Here is a 24,465-nt window from a genome sequence, read left to right as displayed (position 1 = left end):
TGGTTTCTTTTGCAGTGCAGAAGCTTTTTAATAAGATGAGATCCCAGTTGTTGATTCTTTCTGCTAATTCCCATGCTACTAAGGATTTGTTCATAAAGTCTTTTCCTATGCCAGTGTCTTCAAGAGTTCTGCCAAACATCTTCCAACAAATTTAGTGACTCTTTTTTAATATTTAGATCTTTAATCCACTTGGATTTTAGTTTAGTGTATGGTGAGAGATAGGGGTCTAGTTTTAATCTTTGGGAGATTGATATCCAGTTTTTCCAATACCATTTCTTAATGAGGCTATCTTTCCTCCAGTGGGGATGGTCAGCTCCTTTGTCAAAGATGAGGTAGCTGAGTACATCTGGAGTTGTTTTTGTGTCTTCCAGTCTGTTCCACTGACCCTCTGGTCTGTTTCTTTTCCAGTACCATGCTGTTTTTTATCACAGTGGCTTTGTAGTATAGTTTCAAATTGGGAATTGTTATGTCCGCTGCCCTGTCTCTGTTGCCCAGGATGGCTTTTGCTATTTTAGGTCTCTTCTGGTTCCAAATGAAGTTTTGAATTATTTTTTCTAGTTCTGTGAAATATAGTATTGGAATGTCAATCGAAATTGCATTGAATCTGTATAGCAGTTTTGGTAGTATGGCCATTTTCACTATGTTGATTCTTCCTACCCAGGAGCAGGGGGATATCTTTCCATTTTCTTATATCTTCTTTGATCTCTTTTTTCAGAGTGCTGTAGTTTTCAGTATAGAGGTCTTTTGCTTCTTTCATTAGATTGATTCCTAGATACTTCATTTTTTTTGGATGCTATTGTGAAAGGAATTATTTCCTTAATTTCTCTCTCAGTGAGTCTGTTATTTGTGTACAAGAAGACTATTGATTTCTGAGTGTTGACCTTGTATCCTGCTACTCTGCTGGAAGTGTCAGTTAAGTCTAGAAGTCTTTTGGTGGAGTTTTTTGAGTCTTCAGTGTAGAGTATCATATTATTAGCAAATAATGACAGTTTAACTTTTTCCTTTGCTATGTTTATTGCTTTAATTTCTTTACTGAGTGTTGACCTTGTATCCTGCTACTCTGCTGGAAGTGTCAGTTAAGTCTAGAAGTCTTTTGGTGGAGTTTTTTGAGTCTTCAGTGTAGAGTATCATATTATCAGCAAATAATGACAGTTTAACTTTTTCCTTTGCTATCTTTATTGCTTTAATTTCTTTATCTTGTCTAATTGCTGTGGCTAGTGTTTCCAGAACTATATCGAAGAGGAGTGGTGATAGTGGGCATCCTTGTCTTGTTCCTGATTTTAATGTGAAGGTTTTCAGTTTTTAGCCATTTAATATGATGTTGGCTGTTGGTTTTTCATAGCCTATATTAAGTTGAGATATAGACCATCTATTCCAATTTTTTGCAGGGTTTTTTTTTTGTCATGAATGAGTGTTGAATTTTTTCAAATGCTTTTTCTGCATCTATCGAGAGGATCATATTTTTTTTGTCCTTGACTCTGTTAATATAGTGTATTACATTTATTGACTTATGTTTGTTGAACCATTCTTACATCCCTGGCATAAATCCAACTTGGTCAAGGTTCATGATCTTCTTGATTATCCTCTGTATTCTGTTTGCTAGTATCTTATTAAGGATTTTTGCATCTATATTCATTAAGGAGATTGGCCTGTAGTTCTCTTTTTTAGTTGCGTCTTTCCCTGGTTTGGGAATATACTTGCTTCCAGGAATGAATACGGAAGTACTGCTTCCCTTTCAATTTCATTGAAAAGTTTGAAGAGTAATGGCGGTAGTTGTTTTCTAAATGTCTTGTAAAATTCAGTAGTGAATCCATCAGGACCTGGGCTTTTCTTTGTTGGTAAACTTTTAATTACATTTTCAATTTCACTGATTGTAATTGGTGTATTTAAAATGTTTTTATCTTCTTCAGTCAACTTTAGTAATTCATAAATATCTAGAAATCTGTCCATTTCTTCTGTATTTTCTATTTTATTAGAGTATACGTTCTCAAAGTAGGTTTTGACTGTCCTCTGGATTTCTGTTGGATCTGTTGTGACTTCCCCTTTTTCATTTCTAATTGCATGGATCTTAGCCTTTTCTTGCCTTTTTTTGATCAGGTTAGCTAAGGGTTTATCAATTTTATTTATTCTTTCAATAACCAACTCTTTGATTCATTTATTTTTGATACATTTGATACATTTATTTGTATCACTTTCTTAGTTTCCATTGCATTGATTTCTGCTCTAATCTTTATAATATCTTCTCTTGTATGAGCTTTCGGTTTTTCTAGCTCTTGTTTTTGTAGGAGTCTAAGATTCATCATTAGGTTGTTTATTTGAGCTCACTCTGTTTTTCTAGTTTGGGGATTCAATGGTACGAATTTCCCACATAGAACTGCTTTCATTGTGTCCCATCAAAAGATTGATCTTGCGGGCCAGGGATTTAGCTCATTGGCGCTATGCCTGCCTCAAAAGTGCAAGATCCAGAATTTGATCCCCAGTACCAAACAAGAAAAAAAGAAAAAGAAAAGATTGATCTCTCTATTTCCTATTATTTATCCTTTATTTATGCTTTGAGTTTCTTATATGAGAAACCATGGTGATATTTAAGTTTGTTTGTTTGACTTGTTTCTCTTAATATTATAGTCTCAAGGTGCAATCATTTCTCATAGTAGCTAAATCTTGGAAGCAGTGTATACATCTGTCAACAGATGAATGAATAAAGAAAATGAAATTATACACAGTAGAGTACTATTTTGTCATAAAGAAGGATAAAGTTGATCATTTGTAAGCTCAGCTGTGTATATATACCACATTTTCTTTTTTCATTCATCTCTTGACAGATATATAGGCTGCTTCCAAGATTTAGCTACTACAAATTGTCCTGTTATAACACCTAAATGAGAATAGTTGAGTTGAATGCAATTTCTACTTTTAGTTTTTTGAGGAATCTCCAAAGTGATTTCCATAGCGGTTGTACTACTTAACATTCCCATCAGCAGTGTAGAAGTGTTCTTTTTTTCCCCACAGCCTCAACAGGATTTATTATTTTATTTCTTCATGATAACCATTCTTTCTGGAGTAAAATGGAATTTCACTGTTGTTTTAATTTGCATTTCTCTAATGGCCAGAGATGTTGAACATCAGCGTCTATTCATTTCAGTTACCCATTTCTGAGTAGCTTGTTCATTTTGGGGATCCAATGATTTTGAATTCTTTATATATTCTATAATCTTCTATCTGAGGTATAACTGGCAACATCTTTTTCCCCATTCTATTTGTTATCTCTTCTCTGTGTTGTTTCCTTTGCTGCATGGAAGCTTTTTAATTTGGTGTGATTCCATTTATTGATTCTTCTTGTTATTTTTTGTGCAGTTGGGTTTCTGTTCAGAAAGTCCTATTCTGTGCTCATATCTTTAAAGTTTTGTCTAATTTATCTTCCAGTAATCATTGCTGTTTTAATATTAGGTCTTTCATCAACTTGGATTTTAGACATGGTAGTAGAACAGCCAGTTTCCCAGCATCATTTTTCAGAAGGTTTTTCTTTCCTCTAGTGAATATTTTTGGCTCCTTTGTGACCATTAGATTTTACGCACATTCTTTTTATTTTAAAAATGATTATTCATTTATATCATTGTATTAGCAGCAGAAAGAAACTGTTCATTTTCTGTCTGTTGTGAACTCACGTTCACATCCCTCCAGGTTGTGTCTTTGTAAATCGGCCTTGTCAGGAAAAGATAACTGGATGAATATTTTGAGTTCCATAGATGCTGACTCAAATTTAGTCTCTGGCAGTGGAAAAAAATAACATTTTTTCACCTTAGAAAAAGAAATATTTAGCCTTCCAGTTTTATATTGTATCTATAAAACACAATAGGAACTCATTATTCTCTAGCTAGTCATATTTACCAGTGTATTAGCATTTGGTACTGTTTTCTATTCTGTTTTATACATATATTTTATAAACTTAGAATAAAACAGATATTTTGCTTTTACACTTAATATTTTTTACCACATTTTTAATCACAGGTATTTTGTAAAACATGATTTTTGTGACTTTTAAACTTTCCATTTTAAATGTGTCATGATTTTAAAATATTTTGCTCTTTTTCTTTTGGCTTATTTCTAAATTTTTCTTAATAACTGTGGAAATAGATTACAGTATAAATGACATTTTGAGCATTTTAAACAGTTTTGATATATTTCTAAAATGTCTTTTAAAAGTGTGCTAACAAAGTTGCAGTCCCAGCAAAAACTTGTCTTTCTAATTCCATGTACAGTTTGCTAAAAGCAGGACTCCTTAAATATATTTAACTTTTCTAGTTCATGGTATTATTCAAGTATAGCATTTAAAAATAATTTTAAAATATACCTTTCTTTGATTTTGAAATTTTTCTATTTATTTTTGACTATTTGTTATGTGTGAATTGTCTATACATATCTTGTGACTTTTCTCTTGGGATACAATCTTATTTTCATTGATTTAAAGCAGTTCTTTACATATTAGTTTTAAACAAAATTATTTTTATAAGTCAAAAACAAATGTCAGCAACTTTATATGGTTCAATTATAATTATTTATTTATTATATTCATTATCAATGCTTAGAATTTGTCTTTTGTTCTTCTTATTCTTGTTTTTATAGAATAATAACAAATTTAAGACTTTTATGTGGCTCCATTTAGAGCTCCTTTCCTACACCAAAAGTTTTTTTTTTTTTAATAAATATTTTGGGGTTTCCTTTGAAACACCATACTTTTATTTATTTTTTATTTTTTGGCAGTGAGGATCGAACTTGGATCCTTGCACTTGTGAGGCAGGTGGCAGAACCCTTGAGCTAAATCCCCAGTTCCAAAAGGTTTTTTGTTTTGTTTTGTTTTGTTTTTTTACACTAAAAGTTTTTCCCACACCAAAAGTTTTTCCCATCCCAAAGGAAGATAAATATTTTTGTAGTTTCAAATTGTAAAATTTAGCTTTTAGAATCCATCTGGAATTTTTGTTTTGTTTTTTTTTTTTTTTTTGGTACTGGGGATTGAACTCGGGTCCTTGCACTTACTTGCAAGGCAGGCCACTGAACTGCTGAGCTAAATCCCCGGCCCCCAATCTGGAATTTTCTTTGAATATATTGTTAAGGTGGGGATCTATTTACTGAATGATGAAACAATTACCTTCAAACTTCTGAGCTAAACTGTATTGTTTAATTTCGTCTCATTGCTACTGTCACAAAATACTAACATGTACTAAGAATATAATACTATCCTTGACCTTCATTCTTCAAAAAGTATATTATGCTGGTGCCTCCAGTTAGCTGATGGGCTTCAAGGGCCAGAAATAGTTCAGAGACCTTAGTTTCATCAGTGTTAATTCTGCTTTTCTGTTGGAAGCAACAGGTTACACAATGCTAGATTTACCTGGTAGCTCCTTTCAGTATAAAATTCTATCTTTCTGTCAACCCACAGGGACAATATTATTAAAGTTTTCATTAAGTAGAGATATTTTTTAAAAATCTTGATTGTTTTTCTCTTTTTCTCTTTGTACTTAAATTTTGCTTAACTTTAGGAGATACGGTATCTTTGTATCTATATATCTACATTTATAATGGTCATTTCTTCTACCTGTGATAATAATATTTATTTGGTAGTTTTACAAGCCTGAGTCAAAGTCTGTGTCCATCACAGATGTTTTAAACAAATTTCACTGATCTGAGTTTTTAAATCTTAGTATTCTTGCAAAATAAAAAATGTAATGTTAAATGAGTTCATTTACAGTCTAAATTTCTTTTTTTTTCAGCTTTAATTGAGTTTATTGGTACATTTTAGGGATACAGTACAGTTACATTCATTGTTGGGATCTTGTACCTCCACATGACCAGTCTTGGTTCTCGTTTTTTCCCCTTGTCCCTGCCCTCCCTTTACCCCCTCCTCCCTACAGTCTAAATTTCTGTTATTTGATCCACATTATATTCAGGGGCTCTGTGCCATTGATAAGAAAAAAGTAAATTGTTTAAGCTCTGTAATTACTTTAATTGTTGTGATATTTTGGTAACATTTGGTAAAGTCTTTCAGTGGGAGACCTTCGCTTCTCTCTTTCTTGTTTGGATGCCTTAAACACCAGTAGTGTTTTTATTCAGAGTCTGAAGCAATATATGTATCCCCTATTTTCTAAAGTGTTCCTGTTTGAACTCCAAAGCTTACATTTTTTTAAAAGATAAATCCCTTTTATTTCAACTGACAACTATTTACTGTCTAAAACAGTGGGATAAAACTTATTGGTAATAAAGTATCCAGTTGAAAGACTAAATAAATCTGAATGTGGAGAAATAATTGCATGGATGGTTTTGTGCCGGCTTTCCTAGCTTATGTGCTGCCCAAAGGGTGAGGATGAAATAGAAATGGCCATTTGAATTCAAAGGATGGGTGATTTCCACATTCTCTGAGATGCCAGCCAAAGACACTTACCCTGTAATGTTCTAAACATTCTAGATACATGTCCAAGCTGAGACTCTTCTTTTTCCTGTGTGTGTGTGTGTGTGTGTAGGATTGTCTTGGGCTACATATAAAGAACATATTATAGTTAATGTATATAATTCACAAAACTTCCTTTAACTACTCTTGAGTCCTTAGAGCTGGAGTTACAACTTCCTTGCCACTAGGTGGCTTCAGTTGCCTTTAAAGAAAGATTGGGGCCCAGAGGTTCTATGGGGGTTCTATTCACTCTTTAGGAAAAACCATTTCATTTTCTAAGGTAGATGACAGGACAATTCATGCAATTTAAAGATTTTGGGGGATATCTGACCTCACCTTCTCATTTTAGAGCTAGCATTAGGAGACTTCTCTAAGTTGACTCCTAGTCCTGTCCTCTACCTACTGCGTCAGTGACAGCCGTCTGCTTGCCTTCTGAGGCCGCATCACAGGTCTCCATATCCCTGACTGTACTGGGCCTGGAGGAGGTGCACGCAGGAAGGCTGTGTGTAAGGCAGGTTGTGAAGTGGACGCTGGTGGTCCTTACAGGAAGGATAAAGCAGTGGTTAACCCAGTTAAGCGTCTATATTAATGAGATAGCCAATTGCGATGATTCAGAATTGGGAGTTCAGGCTTTTTATTTATCCAGAAAAAGCCCAGACTCCTACATCTCTTATCTGTTGTCTGGATTCTCTCCTGTTCACTGCTTCTGATGAATAGCAGCATTTTTCATCTTCTTTCATCTCACATTTTTTTATTATATTTGATTAATAGTTAACCTTTAGAACAGAGTTGGAATCTTTTTAAATCAAAGGCTGCTATAGAAAATATAATCAAAACTGGACAAGTCCTTTATCAACTCAAAATGATTTATGGCAAGGTTGACTGTCTTTTGAAAACTAAGGAAGAAGCAAAGAGAGTATTCCTTTTTGTTACTTTCTATAGTAAGTTCAGAAAAATGTAGCAAGTTTTATTTTTAAAATGACCTATTAAAGTTATCCACAGTTCGGACTGGGGATTTAGCTCAGTGGCACTGTGCCTGCTTTTCAAGCACAAGGTCCTAAATTTGATCCCCGGTACCACACACGCACGCAAAAAGTTGTCCTCAATTCCTATATTATGAACAGAGTACAAAAACAGAGGTGAGGGAGCCTAAGAAAACAAGCAAGGATGGTGTGTTAGTCCATTTTGTGCTACTATAACAGAGCACCAGAGCCTGGGTAGTTTATAAAGCAAAGAATTATTTGGTGGAGGGTCTGGGGCTGAGGAACTCAAGATGGAGGGTCTGTGTGTGCCGAGGGCCTTCTTGCCGCGCTGTTCCACGGTGCACACAGGAAGGCAAGAGTGCCCTGAGAGTGAGCCCAGCCCCAGGGCTCTGGTAACCAGTGTCAGTCCGCTCACCGGGTGGTGCCTGGGCCAGCCGCTCCTCATGCCAGAGGTCCCAGCTCTCCACTCTGCTGCACTGGTGCTCGCTTCCCCGGGCATTGGGGGCCACCCTTCACGCAGCAAATGAGGAGGGCCAGAGATGACCAGGAGTGAAGAGCGTACAGAGACAGCTACGGGAGAGGTTGGGAAGGAGCAGGCCCTTGTTTTCCCTTACGGCCTCCCGTGGTGACTCCGCCCCGGGCTGTCCTGACCTCACTCCTGGTCTGCGCGAAGCTGGCGCCCAGCACCCTCTGGGAGAGGCGCCAGTGTGCGGGGCTTGCTGGTCCCCAGGCTGCACAGGCAGCGGGGTGAGGCCGGCAGTCCTGCGGGGCGGTGTGCAGCGCAGTCACAGCTCAAGCGGGGCGGTGAGGATTTTTCCCATCTGTAGCGGACCTTAGCACAGGGAACGTATACACGATGTTTAAATGTTGGAATGGTGTCTTTGCAGTCAGACTTTAAAAATAGATATGCAGCCGTTTTCTTACGCGTATGTTAAAGGTGGGTTCAGTACAAATGCAGTTAGGCAGGACTTCCTGCGCGGAGACCCTCTTCATGCCGCATCTTCTCTCCCTGCTGTAGCGACCTAAAGGGAGTGATAGTCACTCTCAGTGACCGTGGCCACTTGCAGTGCTCCTATCTGGGGACAGACCCCTCCCTGTTCCGGGCGCCGAAAGTTGAATCCAGAGAACTGAACTACGAAGAACTTGATGCAGAATTGGAAGAACTTCAGAAAATCATCAGAGATGTTAAAGCCCAAGGTACTGACTGCGTCTGCACATTTTTAGGACTCTTAATTTTAGTGTCCGTCGTGAAGCTCACATTGTCTGTACACAGATGTGTGGTGCACATTTTAGTTAATACCCCTCAGGCTTCGTTCAAATCCTATTGTAGAAACGGTGTCGTTCCTTAGTCTTTGTGCTGACTTTGTATATTGCGGCTTCTGAAAACGTGTTTGAAACATGCTTCTGTGTTTCAGAGATGCCCTATCTAGCTCTTCTCTTTAAACTCTAAGAGAAAAGGCACTTCTTTGGGTAGTAGTTCTAGGCTGTGAGAAGAGCATTAAACTTGAGAATGGTCATCTATTAACTTCTAATATCCCTGAAAACCTTTACCTGCTTCTTTTAAAAGAAGCCGAAGCAACGCACGAGTTACTCCCCTGATACTAAAAATGTAACATTTTGCCACTTAGTGAAGTAATGTATGTTTGGAGTTCATTAGCCCTGCAAATGGGGTTAAGCCTGTGAAATGTTGATTCTGATGACTCAGAGGCTGATGATATTTTCAGTTCCCGAATTTTGAATAACTCAGTATTATCTTACTTTGGGACTCACAAGGGTATAATTTTATTGTAAATTAAAAGGAGAAACACAACACCAGTCCCACAGTTTGAGTCGGACATATGAAAAGCATTACTTACAGTTCTCTTTCCAGGGTCAGGTAAAAGTAGTTTTTCAATGAGAAAAAGTACGGACTGCTTTCACCTAAAAGAAATGCTAACAATGTAAGTAGGAATAATAAGAGAAGCTGAGCATCAAAAGCCAACCAAAACAATAGAAGCAATCTTAATTCTGCCCCAGTCACTTTCCTAGATTTATGTATTTTTGAGTCTGTGGTACAAGATTATGTTCCTCTAGTTCTAAGGAATTGAGATGAAGTATTTAAAAAATATGAGTATTAACAATGGAGTTGTTATGCTTTGACTTCACACGTTCTTTTAGAAGTTTTCAAAGTAAACCAGTGGAACAGAGGCCTTTAAAATACCTTCCATTAAAACCTATTTGTCGTCAACACCTTCACGTCAGATGAAGAAAGGTTAGAATTGAATCTGTCATGCTGCAATGTACAATTTTTTTATTCATGTTACCATTATTTTGGTGATTAACAGAATCACAACCCCCATTTGATCATTTAAAAATGTAACAAAGAGTGCACCTATACGAAGCGTGAAGTCTGAAGGGTTTGTTAAGCAATGTGGCTTTCTCTCTAACATTTGTTTCTTGAAGTTTTGCTCTTTCCATAAACAATGAGCTAATGGTATTCTCTTTTCAGCTGTGGTGATTGCAGCCGGGGCCTCCTCCATGCTAGGAAAGTGCTGTACCCTGAACTCCATCACTAGCTCCTGCTGATGGTGCTTTGATTACCATTAACTCTGTGTGTGTGTGTGTGTGGGCGGTGTGGGTGTGTGACTTTTTCAGAAAAGCTCCTAAAGCCAAAGGTTTTTTTCTTGGCCACCACAGTGATGCCTTTGAGTGAGAAAGTTTAGGCTATTTTACTTTTCAGGATCTTGATCCTTTTGTGTATCTCAAAATAACTGCTAGTTATGCCCAGTATATACCCATAGGCTTGAGTGCAAAGTTCATTTATATTTAGTTAATGTTTGGTATTGTCACTTTCGTGCTACCATTATTTGATTTTATTCCTAAAACAAAGAGAAACTTTTTAGAGAGAAGCTTTTAAACTATTTTACTTCTAGATATGGAAAAAAAAACTTAGTATTTTGTACCCTTAGAAATGTATAGTATGTTGTTTATTAAAATACCTGTACTTATATATGAAAGTACCAAATTATTTTATTACAGATTATCAGAAGTTAAAACTCTGAATTTTTGATGACCTCACTCATTTAAATGTCATTTGTCTTAGTGCAGTGGTTTTAACTTGTAGGTTGTTATGTTTTGTACTTAATAAGCTTTTAAAAACCTTCCCAGAGGAGGAGTTGCAGCAAAATTTAGTCAGTTTTAAGAATCCATTTTCTTGTACTACATCGTATATATTGTCCACTATAATAAAAGTGTTTTTGAAGCTTATTTTATGTGTGTAAGTTATATGTGGAATGTATGTTGTACGCATGAAATTACAGTAATGATTTCTGCGTGTCTGGATTCTGAAGCTTTTTGTATTCAGCTCATTAACGTGAATCCTGCCTGGCATTTTTGTCACTGGTAGTCAACAGTATGAGGTGGTGAGGACTTTCTGAGATGGAGTTTCCTTGCAGTTTGAGCAGCTGACTGCATTCCTGGGTCGTGTGGGAAGCACTGGGTACACTGTTGAAGTCACTCACCACACACAGCTGTGTCTTCAGGAAGGGAGAGAGAACAGTCAGACACAGGCATGTAGGTGAGGATGCACCCCATGTGAAATCTGTCTGACAGCACGACAAACTGATGCTTCTCCCTAGTCCCGAAAACTTGGAATTTGGTGACCTTCACTTAAAGTTCTCTCTGGCCACATGCAGTGGAATACCTGATAAGGCAGCTCGAACAGCATAGAGGTTCATGTCTCTCCTATGTGCAAGAAGCCCATGGATGGTCAGTGCAGGGTTGGCTTGGCAAATCCACGGTCATCTGGGATTCCAGTTCCTGGATCCCAGGGCCATCTGTTGGTCCAGGATGGCCTTGGAACTTCTGCCTTCACATCTGCAGCTGAGTCAGCACCCGATGGAGCTTTCCTGGAAGCTACGCCCTGAGCAGCTCCTATTCAGTGGCCACTCCAAGCTGACAAGTAGGCTGGGAAATCAAGTATTTTGGCCAAGTACTTTGTGTTCAGAGTAAGACTGTGTTTCTTTTAGTAAATAATTGGAGAATGGTCATGGGCTGGGTAGCCTTTTGTATTCTGACTGGGCTTAGAAATTAAGTATTAGTGATCCGTTGTGGACAGTTTCTTTTTGTAAGGCGTCGGATTCATGTGGCATTATCCACTTCACCCATTCTCAGTGTGTGAGGATGTTTCCTCTTAGGTCCCAGTGTGCCCTTAGCAGGTCCAGGCTTTGTATACAGACTGATTTTCAGGAAGAAGAGACCTGTTTCTCCCAAGTCTTCCTCTAGGTGGGGAGGAAACACTTTCCCAGAAGCATGCACCAGCAGGCTCCATCCCAGGTTCCCTTACCTCTTCTTTACCGAGACTAACACCTATGTGTATGCCCAAACACACTGATGTCTTTGGAAGACAATGACCACGATTGGATTTGACCCTGGAGGCTGGGAGAGGTGGTTTTCTCTGAGGTGGAGTTGCGTGTTGCAACAAAATTAGGGTTCTGGCACAAAGAGGGAGGAAGCAAGAGTGGATGTTGGGTAGGCAGCCAGTTTTCTGACGTTGTGTGTACATGTGGGTGTGCATATGTGGACTGACGGCTTGATCCATAAGGCAGCGGTGCTCCGAGGGGTGATCGGACCTGAGGGCTTTAAGGTCATCGGTGGATGAATCCACTCTTATGATGAGACAGGATGCGATGGGAACAGGAGCTGGACCCTCACTGGAGAAAGTGGGTGAGGGAGTGTAACTTTGGGGACAACATCTGCTCCCTAGCTCCTTTCTGCCTGACTCTCTCACCATTTCTGTGCTTCCTGGCTGCCATGAGGTGAGCAGCTGTCCTCCAATGTACTCTTCTGCCATTTCTGCCATGGAGCCAACATGGACTGAACTCTCTGAAACTGAGCTAAAATAAAACTTTCCTCCTGTTTACATCAGATATCACAGCAATGAACACCTAACACACTTAAATATCTCATTATGCAGGGGCTGTGGATTTAGCTCAGTGGTACTGCACCTGCCTTGAAAGCACAAGGCCCCGAGTTCGATCCCCAGTACTGAGAAAAAAAAATTCTAATTATGCAACAAAAGTATATTTAAAATTATGAAAATAGCATGCGTGGGTTAATCTGTTTTCTATCGCTATAACCAAATGCCTGGATCTGGATAATTTATTTTAAAAAGAGGGTTACTTTGCTCACAGTTCTGGAGGATGAAGGACATGGCAATAGCATCAGCTTGCTTCTGGTGAGGACGTCAGGGCAGATGGCATCACAGTGACTGGGGTGTGTGTGGGAAGGAGAGGTCACAGGAGAGACAGGAGTGTGGGAGGGGCAGTCCTGCCCTTTTAATAACAGCCCCCTTGCACAGGCTCACCAGGGTCCCACAAGAGCTCTATTGTCCTTCTCAGGACAGTGCCTTTAGTGACTTGTGGTCTTCCCACCCGGCCCAAGCTCTTGAACTCCCCCTGGCCTTACTGTCCCCACAGTGGGACAGATACAGGCTGTATCCAGACCTAGCAGTGTATGTGGTGGAACTGATTTAGACTCACAGCTTGGTTGATGAAAAGAAGGCTCTCATTCCATCTCAAACACTAGGTCCACTCCTTTTCGGACTTTCTATACATGCATATATGGCTACATCACAGTGCGACCCATTAATTTATACAATTAATGTGAGTAAATTTTTTTAATAAAAAGAGCTGTGTATTCTAGAAAACATTCAAATTTAAGTATTTGGTTTTTCACAAATGTATAGTTTTACTTTACCATTTCTCAATAGATATATAGATATGGTTTTAATTTTAAAAATAATAATAATAGATAACCTCCTTGAGCATGTCTGTAAGTGTTGGATAAATTTTTGGAAGCAGAATTGTTAAATCACAGGACAAGTATGTTTTACATCTTCACAGTTATAGCCAATTTACCTTCCAAAGAGTTGTACTGATTTGGGCTTTCACTGATAGTAAAGGAGAAGGTGTTAAAATTACCAATGCTGGTCAATCGGTGGCTCAAATCCTAACTAAAGTGTCTGGAAAAAGAGAATTTTTCTTTACACTGTTGTAGAGAGAAATAGCATTACGATTTTAATTCTGTAATACATTATTTCTTTTTTGAGTTAGGGTATTGCTATGTATTCCAGGCCTTGAACTAACTATGGAGTTGACCTTGAACTCATGGCAGTCCTCCTGCCTCAGCCTTCTGAGTGCTGGGATTACAGACATGCATCACAATGCCTGGTTGTAATACAAGTTTTTTCAACTTGTGTTTCTGAGATTTTTGGTTGATTATATGATAATAAAGTAAACATTTAAATAAAAACGAATGTAAACATCAGGTTTTACTTTGATTAAACATATGCACATATATGTTTTTTAAATTGCAGGTGTTTGGCCAATGACTGAGAGAGAAGATGACTTGAAAGTTTCTGCCGCAGTTTCTCCAAACTTTGATTCAGTGTCTGTAGGTGTATTTACATATTTGGAATTGGTATAAAAATGTATTAGCTTAAATTCTGGGCCTCCCAAAAGAAACTTCAAAAAAGGTAACAAATTTGAGGCTTTGTGTCTTTCTGGATTAAACATAGTTTCTTCCTCTGGGTTCTAGTACAAGCTTTTTAGGCAGTATTTCTGCTTAAAAAAGAGGTGAGGGGAGCAATAGAAAAGCTTCTTGTCCTTGTTCTGAGTCTACCTGTTTTTAAAAAAACCTTCTCAGCACCATAGCATAGAGATAATCCTAATCCAGATAAATGCACTGCCTCACAAGATTGTGGATGAAGTTCAATGAAATCATGTTTTCAAATGACCCAGAGCAGGGCCTGATGATGAGTGATTTTAATACATTATAGTTACAGTGGTAGGGCAGTTGAACAGTATAGTAGTTGCTCCAGGAATTTTTCCCTTTGCTTCTGTCTGTGTGACCCAAAACAATGTTCTCATCTGCAAAATGGGAGTAAGAATAAAATATATTTTGTTGAATTGTTATGACAATTATCATCATTAAATTACTTTTTCATCCTCTGATGTCATCATCATTTCTAGCTCCTGTACGCCACTGCTTCTCTTGTTCACATCTGTCTCTCTAGTGCTTACCACAGAATGGCTGCTACGTACACTTTACTGTATGAATGAATAAAACAGAGACAGGAAGGGCGAGGGGAGACTGTTCTTGGTGTAACTCCATCTCCCTTTTCAGCCTTTGTAAGTACTTGTTGGGCTGTGACTGGTCATGTCTCATTGCCTGAGGTTTGAGCGAAATTTATTACCTTTATCTTTGTGTGCTGAAAGTTGAGGTTAAGGAAGTGATTGAAGTTGCTCATTTTACCACATTTGGAATTCATATCATATAAATCTGCCTGGGAAATGGCTTTGATTTTTTTTTAAGAGTAGTAGCAAAAATTTATTGAGAGAAAGATAGCTTCTGTCTAAGAGAGACAGAAGGGGGCCCATCTTTGATAGTTGTGTATGAGAGCATAATGTAAGTAGTCACGAGTCTCCAAAGATTAACCCTAGGATAAACAGCTCTTCCTCATCGTGAAGATGATCATGCTCCCCTTGCTTTGGTCTGGTAAGGCTGGTACACTTGGAAACAGTCGGCCTCCGTGTGAGAGATCACGCAGTGGGTCGCGTATGGCAGCCCTGCTCTGGCCTCCTCCTTAGCACTCACCAGTTCTCCTGTGTGGAGTAGTCTGAGGGCGCATCTCTGCTTAGCCAGCTGACAGACACACGCATTTTTCTTGCTATGGAAATGACTCTTCCCCCCATTGGGCAGCTTATATAACTTTGCTCAGTTCTTTTAAACAAAGGCTGTTTGAGAAGCAATTCCTTTTCTTTTTGAGGGAAGAACTCTTTCTCTTTGTAGGAAAAGGCCTTATGTGGAAGTGCTCTGTAGTAATGTATACTTTCTTGCTGGTTAATCTGGTGTGCTCTTTTGTGTTTACTAGGTGCTTCCTTCCAGCTTCATTTTCTGGGTGTTGCTATTTTTTCGTTACGAGATTTCCGAAGAGTAACATATCTATCCCACTGGAAAACATGACCACAACTTGCTGTGGTGCCATGATGTCTTCTTATGGCCCTCCCTCCCTCCCTCCCTCTTTCCTTTCCTTTCCTCTCATTTTCCTTTTACCTTTCCTTCCCCTTCCCTTTCCCTTTCCACCAAGGATTGAACTCGGGTCCTTGCTCTTGAGAGCCAGGTGGCAGAACCACTGAGCTAAATCCCCAGCCCTCTTATGGCCATTTCTCTCTGGCTACCATTTATGTTCCCAAAGGGTTACTGTCTTTGAAGATCCAGGTGTTTGAGGTAGACTGAAAGAGCAAGAAACGGGAGATACCAATTTCTCTTCTAGAAATGTGGGCGGTTTCATGAGAAACAGTTCCTGAGTTTTAGATGACACGGTAATGGAGCAGAATTATGTTCCCAGGGTTACTGTCTTTGAAGATCCAGGTGTTTGAGGTAGACTGAAAGAGCAAGAAACGGGAGATACCAATTTCTCTTCTAGAAATGTGGGCGGTTTCATGAGAAACAGTTCCTGAGTTTTAGATGACACGGGGTTGGAGCAGAAAGCCTGGGTTAATATTTTATTTTGAATCACTGTTATGAAAGCACAACAGAAATATGATTTATATGAGAATTGCATCTTCTGTGGAGGAGACAAGCATTGCTCTCCCATCTTCCTGACTGAGCAGCTTCATCAGAGTTCAGTCAGATGTGATTTGCTGTGGAGCCATAGACAGAATCTGAATCTCCCAAGTCTCAAGTCTGCTGGTGCCCATTACATCACAGTGAGCCCATTACTTAGAAGCGGCTTAGGTTTTCTTAGTCAAATTCCAAATAGCGCATTGGATCTGATGCATTGGTTGGACACAGGCATTATAATTGGATTATTTATTAGAATTTATATGGGTGTTATTGGAAAATGTATTAGGCTATAATAGAGTGACTCTTTTTTTCCTGTCAATATATGACTCATTAAACCAAGTTATCAGGAATATTTGCCTATGGTACTGTGAGTTCAATGAGAAGTAGCGCCCCCTACCCCAAGCTGATGGTCAGAGAGGCCATGTTGAGTTAGTTTGTGATGTGCACTGATAGAAAAAGTGCACTTCCTTTCTCATTTTCTAGGTGTAAGACCACTCAGTCTCTACATCATGAATTACATGTCTTAGGTTCTTCTAATTAATCTGAATAGAACAGTGCTTTTGCGAGTTGAAATATAGAAGCACCTAAACCATAATGTTTATCCAGAAAATGCATAATGGCATGTTTATCCAGAAAATGCAAGGAGATGGTTTCTCCCCCATAACATAAAAAACAAATTAATAGAATTAACACTTTTGACATTTAAGTAAATTAGGAATTACAGTGGATTGATAAGTATGTGACCTTTTCTTTCCTTTTGAGTTCTGGGTTTTGAAGATTAGCTTACGATGTTCCACAGAAAGGCATCCAGAAAGCCACCGTGACTCATTTTCGTGACTTATAAAGTATCTTCATTTTAGTTTAATTGCTGTGATGGTTAATGCACACTTGTTGTACACAGTAGAGGGCTTCACTGTGATGTTCCCGTACATAGCACACACCGACTCTTAGGCTGCCATTGTAAATCCTTTCTAGTTAGTGCCCTGTTTGATGGTGGGAAATGTTTATTGTGCCACTGTGTTGACTTCTTGGTGGGTAATACTGAAATTATTCTGTCCTACCTTCTCTTCTCAATTTTGTGTTTACAGCAAGCCACAGATGCTGACATAGGAACTGACCTCGTCCCTTCCATCACAGTGAAGGTATCGTACTAGGTTTACATTGTAATGTGCAAATCTTTTTACAGATTTCATCACATCTGTTATTGTTGCTCCCCTGGCAGTAGCTTTTGGAAAAGTAAAATAAATACTTGGAGTTTTAGATTTTCTTCAGCCTTGGGTAGTGAATAGAACACCTTCATTGTTTACTGCAAATATCAAACTTACAGTTGCATATATAGTAATATGCATGTAATAGAAACAATTCTTATGACTGTGTCCTACCTTTATTGAAAGGTATAGCATGATCCAGACTTTTTTCTGGAAATAAAATTAAGATCTTAAATCTTATCAGGAAGCCATGCCATCTTCATTCATAACAGACTCACCAATTGATGGTGGGTGTCATGTGAGGCAGACTTTGAACGATACTGGGAGGTACATAAGTGCTGGTGATATCACTCTTCCACGCACGGTTCTGTGTGTGTTTGGATAGAATTCCCAGCCATTTATCTGCCATAACATTAGCTGTAAATGGATACAAGAAAATATTCAATGAAGAAGCCACAAAGTACAGTAGTGACAAATTGATAGTTCTGAAAAAGTAGAATTTGATGGATGTGGTTTTGGTTAAGACATTTAAGCCTGTTGTAGAACTTTAGAACTAGAATTCGGCATTTAAAGTGTGGTGATAAGTCAGCATGGTATTCAGCTGAAAATATTTATCACTTCCCAGATCTTGGAAGTGAGGAAAAGTTGTGGATTTTGGCGATTCACTTAGCCAAAACATAGACAAGGATATCTATTTTCTTAGAATATGGCCTGCAGCCTTTAGAGGAGCTCAACAGAACACCAGGCTTCAGCAACTGTGTTTATGTTCACTGGACCCAGCAGGTGTCCTGAGTGTGGAGAGCTTTGGTCAGAGTTGAAGGGGACCAATCTTGTTACAGTTTCCTAAGTGATTTTTTTTTTCTTTTAAATTCTTGCTACTGGAAACAAGGGTGGTCTTTCCTGAGTTTCCCTTCCCCCTGTCCAATCAAAGGCTCTATCTCATTAATGCTACTGTGTCTTGAAAAGTATTAGTGGCAAGAAATCAAACAGGCTTCCTGATCCTATCTTTACAGTTTCGAAACAAATTTCTGCTCGAAATCTCTCTCCTATGGCCTTTATAACAGCAGCAGCCAAGATATAAAATCATGGAAGTTTCCATCATAATAAATCCTGTTGATTGAGAAAAATTTTCCATCAGTTCCAAATGAATGAAGATGTGGCTACCTTGAGTATGTGTGCATGATGCATGACCATTGACCATTGATTCCAGATGGCAAGGTAGAGTGGCTGCTCGTACCTGGTCTTTGGAGTCATATTTATATCTCTAGGATAAAAGTTGGCATTATATTTCCTAATGGTTATTTTTTATTTTTATAATTTTATAGTTTCTTCTTAACAGTCTACAGTTATTTTCCTCTTAAAATGTGAGGTTTATGATCTAGCCAAGTTTTTAACTACTTTTCTTGGCTCAAGCGCAACTGTCCTTTGTTACTGTAGTTGTTTTTGTCACATCTCTTTGTGCTCTGAAAGTGCCCAGCACGTTGTTGGGGCTCAGTGAGTCTGTGTATGTGAGCTATCATAATTAGGCATCTAAACCAAATGCAAACACTCTTAACATGGAATTGTGAGGTCGTAAGGTAAATTCATGTTCGAATTTTTAAGAAATGAACTTTTCTTCAGTGGTGGTACAGTTTTTAAGAGATTGCCAAACTTTTCATCAGCACTTTTGTTCAGTGGCTGTATGGTCTCACATTCCCACTAACAGTGCAGGAGGGCTCCAGCTCCTATAGCTCTTGGCTAACGTCTGTTGCCCTCCCTTTTGATTAGAATTGTTTTAGTGCATGTGTGGTAGTACAGCATTGTGGCTCTGGTTTGTTTTTCATTAATGACTAAAGGCAGTGGTCATCATTGCACTCTATGTTGGTCCTCTTTCTGTCTGCTTTGTGAAAAAATCTGTTCATCTCCTTTGCCTACTTTCTAACTTGTAGAATATGTTAACGTCCTGTTGAACTGTATTCTGTTTTGTGGCTCATCATTTTATCTTAATGAACTGTTTGCTAGTGACTTTTAAGTAATTACAGTAGTCTTTAAATTTCAATAAATATAATTTTCTATTAATAACACTTTGTGTTCCCACAGGTTACACTGCAAAACCGAGTGGCACTGCAGAAAGCCAGATTGTCAGTCTATGTGCCGCCACCACTAGTGTTGACTTGCGATCACTTCACCTTTGACTTCATGGGTAAGCTTTTTGTTTTGGCCTTAAGCTTACAATGGGGTAAAGGTTTTAAAAAATTATATTAGAGTGTTTATTGCATGGCTACTTTTCTTCTGTAAATACTGAAAATGAGATCTTCCTGAAATCAATGATTGTGCTGCTTTGCTTGTGTTTTCCGTGCAGGTAACAAGCACGGACATTCAATTAATTAATTTTTTTAGGACTGTATATTTCTAAGTGGTTTTAAGAACTAGTTGGGCCTATTATTATATTTAAATATTATAATTTGGAAGGCTTTATTGTTGTTTCTTTTGAATCAGTAACATTTAAAGAAAGAATATTATTTTTATAGTTGGCCTGAGTTTGAATACTAATGCTGTCACTAATTTGATGCATAATTTTGGGCAAACTATTTTAGTAGTCACTTGTAGTAACAGTTATGTTAATTGGGAAAAAGGGTAATATTATCTCTACGGCAGGTTTATTTTGAAGATTTAATTAGACAATTATTAGCTTCCCTGACAGTGCCTAAAATAGTAGATGTATTATAAATGGCAACACTTAGTAAGGCTTGTTTGTGTAGAATCTCTCACCTCCAACCACTTCCATCTACGTTGTCACTAGTGCTGTTAATATCAAATTATCCTTCACATCTGTGTGTGTGTGTGTGTGTGTGTGTGTGTGTGTGTGTGTGTGTGTGACAGCTCTTCAGCTAAGGCTTCTGTCTCCCATTCATGAAGTCAAGAACACATCTCCCTCTCTCACCTCTGTGCAACCAACCCTTAGCTAAATGTCAGGCAGCTAGAAAGGCCTCAGTCCATACTCGCTTCTCACTGGATGACCAATGCACAAATGGTTGGCCCAAGTGGACTTTTCAGGGATGCAGTCATTTGAGTCTCAATTTATTTCCCGAGTTCTTTACAGGATTCCATTTTATCTTTCTGAAACACATTCCGAATGGTGATTTTTCCTGTTAAAAGTGGCATTGGCTTTCCGGCACAGGTTGGAGGCCACGCCTGTTACTGTAGAAGGCGTGCACAGTGTGCCTAGTTGCTGTTGTTGCCTCCACCTCAGTTCCCGTCTTCTGCTTGGCCCAGCAGACACGCTGTGGCCGTGACAGGGTGCTGTGCTGCCCCGTGTTCTCTTTCCTTCTGCGTGACACTCTGTCTGCCCGCACATCTCAGTCGGGGAGCTGTGGTGCAGAACGCTGAGGGCCTTGTTCTGGAGTCGGTTCGCAGCTCTCATGTCTGCTCGTGAGCTGGGCAGTCGTCTTCTCTCCGCGCTGTGGTTTTCTCAGGCGTGAGAAGGTGGAGCAGGAGTGACTGTCCCCTCAGAGGGTTGCTGTGAAGATTCCGTGAGTCACTCCACTTCACGTGCTCATGGCAGTTCCTGGCATGTAGAGCGAACTTTAGAGATGTTAGCTGTTGTCAATAAATGCTTTTCCCAGCTATGTGATTTGTATCGCTTTTGCTTTGCTCACAGCACCGGAGATGACGAGCACGGTAACCTTTTCCGTTTATCTGAAGAGCAGTTATATGCCATCCGAATTGGAAGGAAACGCTGTTGTTTCCTATTCCAGACCAACAGGTAAACACAAAATTGTTAACAAATCTACAAGCCTATTCATTCCTTTAAATTATCAGAGTTATGAGTTAAATGATGATGTGTTTAAGGTGGGAAAACATAGTATAAATGTAATTAAATTGAAACATTCTTTTCTACTATTAAAAATTATACCTTCCGATTGCTTTTGTGTGTTATTAGTATTGATGCATCTCTTTAGCTGATTTTCTGGTATATTTGATTTTCTCTTTTCAATAAGTAAAAAACCTGATATATTCTTATTTCCATTAGAAAATTCCTAGATTGGACTTCATTTATTCAAACTAAGGAAAAGGCTAGTCTTTGTAGTAACAGCAACCAAAAAGAATATTTTAGATTACTTTAACATTAAGACAGTATTCAAGAGTATTCAGGGTTTTAGACACTTTTAATGACTGAATAAAACTCCTTAGTATCTTAAATGTTAAGATATTTAAGAGTGAATCATTAAAATTTGTTTTGTATTTTTTGAAGACACTCTTTTAGATTTAAAAAGGTGTCTCTAGTCCAGAAAATTGTAAATTTCAACTTAGTTGAGTCCAGTTTGATAGCTTTATTTTTTTCTTTCCTGTGAATTTGTCCTAGTAGTAGTTTGACATCAGTGGATTTATCAGTAGAAAATAAGAATTGTAATCACCTCTTTAAGTTTTAAAATTTAAATTAAAAAAATTTAAGCATAGAGTAGGTGGTAAGGTATTCCAAAAATACTGTATTTATGTTTTGAAACACTTCTGTGAAGTTTTCTTAGATTAAAAAGTTTAAAAAATGGCTTAGTCATCCTTTTTCTCCATCTATGCCCATTTGCATATGTGGTAACTTTTTCATAATTTGACTCTTTTTCTTGATCTAAATGCATTTTCTTATTCACTGAAAATTCTGTGTGCTCTTATAACTTAGGTATGTGTTTAGAAATCTCTCTGCTGTGTAAGTTACTTTGCTTTGAATTGTATTAAAATGTATTTTTAGCTAGAAATGAGAATTTTAGCCATTTATCATATTTTAAAATCTGGGGTTAAACACATATTTTTATGTTAAATAGTTTTCTTTTCTTTCTTTTTTTTTGTTTTTTGCTGATTTGTTTGTTTGTTTGTTTTGAGACAGGCTCTCACTATGTAGTTGAGACCAACCTGGAACTCACTGTGTAGCCCAGGCTGGTCTCCAACTCACAGCAATCCTCCTATCTCAGCCTCCTGAGTGCTGGGATTAAAGACATGTGCCACCACACCTAGTTTAAATAGCTTTCTTAAAACTGGTTTCATAAAGAAATAAAAACTTCATAAAGTATTAAGGAATGGTGAAGATTTTATTTGGGTATTTGTGAAAGGAACATTAAGGTTTTCAATCTTATTTTTGTTTTGAGTTGTGAAATAAAGAGATAGAAATGTTTGGCTAACATCTGTAGATCGTATATCATTAATTGACCATAGAATTATTATACTTGGTACACTGTTGAATATATAGTTGCAGAGACTGCTGGCATCTTATGTAATTCGGTGATTTTTCAAGAAAAGCCAGTGACACAGGGTTAAAAATAAATTTAAAATAGAGAAATGGTTAACTGTGCATAGACAAAATGCTTAAAATACATAAGAAATGTAAAATTAGTCTGTGAGCTTGTGGTTACACATGCCATAGCGTTTCTGCTTTTATATGGATAGATTTAAAAGATTATAAATTATCTTTTATTAATTGGTTGAAAGTGTTCTATAAACAAATGTTAAAAATGTATGTAAAAATAAAAGAATGTCGAGGCAATCTGAAAAAACCCAAACAATACTCTACAGTAGTACTTACTAAGATTATTTTAAGCAGGAGTAACTCGGGGTACTATGTATTGGGTCACTTTCTCTTGGGTTTATTTTGTACTGGGTGTGTTTCGGTGTCTGGCTGGGTCACGCATCTTTACCTCTGTTGCCCTGTTTGCATGAGGCTGATACTCACCGGCTTCTAGGAGCATAAGTGTAAGTCTACTGCGGCATCCACTTGTGCACATGGGACTTCCTGTTGAGGAGGTTTTCCCTGTGTTTACTGGGGAGCAGTTTCACCGCTGTAGCAATTTGTGTTAGAATTTGTGTTAAATTTGTTTGTGATTTTTATTGTGGATAACTTGTTATATTTTTTTCTCCCTCACTCATTTTTGCATTGCCTCTGATGAACAGATCGAAATCCTGATGGTAAGTGAAAAGAAAATGGTTTTCTGAACTGAAATTTTATTATTATATCATGAAGGACTGCTTCATATAAACTGCTATTATATTTTAAATATACAAGCTTCTTTAGGATGATTGAATGCCCTGATCCTCCTGTGAAAAGCGTGCTAGATATTTCCACAGGGAATTATTTTTAGTTGTTTCAGAGTCACAAGAAATAATAAAATTAGAAATAAGAACAGAAAGTTTTGAAAAACATCAAAGTTGTCATTGACAACTTACTGCTGAAAGTCATTGGTTATTACCTGGATGCTCTGTTACTTCACTGAAAATAAAGAATAATGAACAAAACGTGTTTGTACTAAATTCTAAATTGTCGTCCTATTGCCCCTGAGTTGGAGGAAAGTCCCGCACTTGATGGGTAGGAAGAGGAGGGGACCTCAGGAAGCAGTGAGGTGTGGTTACATGGTAAACAGAACATTCAGTGGTGATGATTTTGAGGAGGCTTTTCCAGGAGGGAAAGCAGATAAGAAACTCAAACAGTCAGGTTAGACATTTGTAGCCTGTGTGAAAATTGTCATGAAAGGATGAAAGAATGCCATGGGCCTATGAAGCAGGAAGGGGGAACTTTCCCTGACTCAAAAACCATCCTTCTTTGGTGGGAAGATCCTGATACTGTTGGCGTTCAGACAAGGAACAGGTTGGGGTGAAGCTGGAAAAGGCAAAATATTGACCCTTGGGGGTGTAAAGGGGGAGTTCAGCTGCCTCCTTTATGGTTTTGTCTGCAAAGGCATTTCCAGCAGCCATGGGATCTGAAAGTTTCTGGTGTCCCTAGCAATGAAGCACAGCTATCCAGGTTGCCAGAAGGGCAATCTGAAGAAAGACTTTAATAAGTGGAGCCTTAACGATTGATGTGGAATGAATACTTAGAGTCTGTATAGATGCTAACTTGCAAGCCTTTAGCTAGTATGAGAGTGTGGATCAGAGCAATTAATTCAGCCTGTTGAGAGGTTGGTAGTGGAGCTTCTATGGTAGAATCACGGGAGACAATAACGTTCCCTGCCCTGGCAGAGGAGTTGGATATGGGCTTATATGAAGTCCCATGGATGAACTAAGTGTGGTTAGGTTCGGGAAGGGGAAAGATGGAAGTGTGAGGGAAAGGGGAGGTTACTAGGTGTATGAGACATGCATCTGGGTGGGTTAGGCTTTTTAGAAAGCATGTTGATAAGGTTAGAATCTGGGTTGAAATTGGCACCTAATGTAATGATAGTCATGAGAGTTTCCAAGAAAATTGCATAAAGCTGAAGTAGGAGAG

General features: G+C 38.2%; 1 protein-coding gene across 3 annotated transcripts in view; it reads left to right on the top strand.

The window, feature by feature from the left end:
- The window catches only part of LOC104853204 (protein PTHB1), a 285,577-nt gene that overhangs the window by 89,752 nt on the left and 171,360 nt on the right, over positions 1–24,465 (top strand). For all 3 annotated transcript variants that reach the window (XM_033761023.1, XM_033761024.1, XM_033761025.1), the window contains exons 10-15: positions 8,444–8,622; positions 13,781–13,857; positions 17,121–17,174; positions 19,320–19,422; positions 20,881–20,985; positions 23,160–23,174. In XM_033761023.1, coding sequence (XP_033616914.1) covers positions 8,444–8,622; positions 13,781–13,857; positions 17,121–17,174; positions 19,320–19,422; positions 20,881–20,985; positions 23,160–23,174 — 533 coding nt within the window. The remainder of the gene's footprint in view (positions 1–8,443; positions 8,623–13,780; positions 13,858–17,120; positions 17,175–19,319; positions 19,423–20,880; positions 20,986–23,159; positions 23,175–24,465) is intronic.

This window comes from Fukomys damarensis, unplaced genomic scaffold, assembly GCF_012274545.1.
Source record: "Fukomys damarensis isolate Sample0158 unplaced genomic scaffold, DMR_v1.0_HiC HiC_scaffold_7, whole genome shotgun sequence".
NCBI lineage: Eukaryota > Metazoa > Chordata > Mammalia > Rodentia > Bathyergidae > Fukomys > Fukomys damarensis.
The sequence above is the reverse complement of the archived record's forward strand: the minus strand, read 5'-3'. Positions and strand labels throughout refer to the sequence as shown.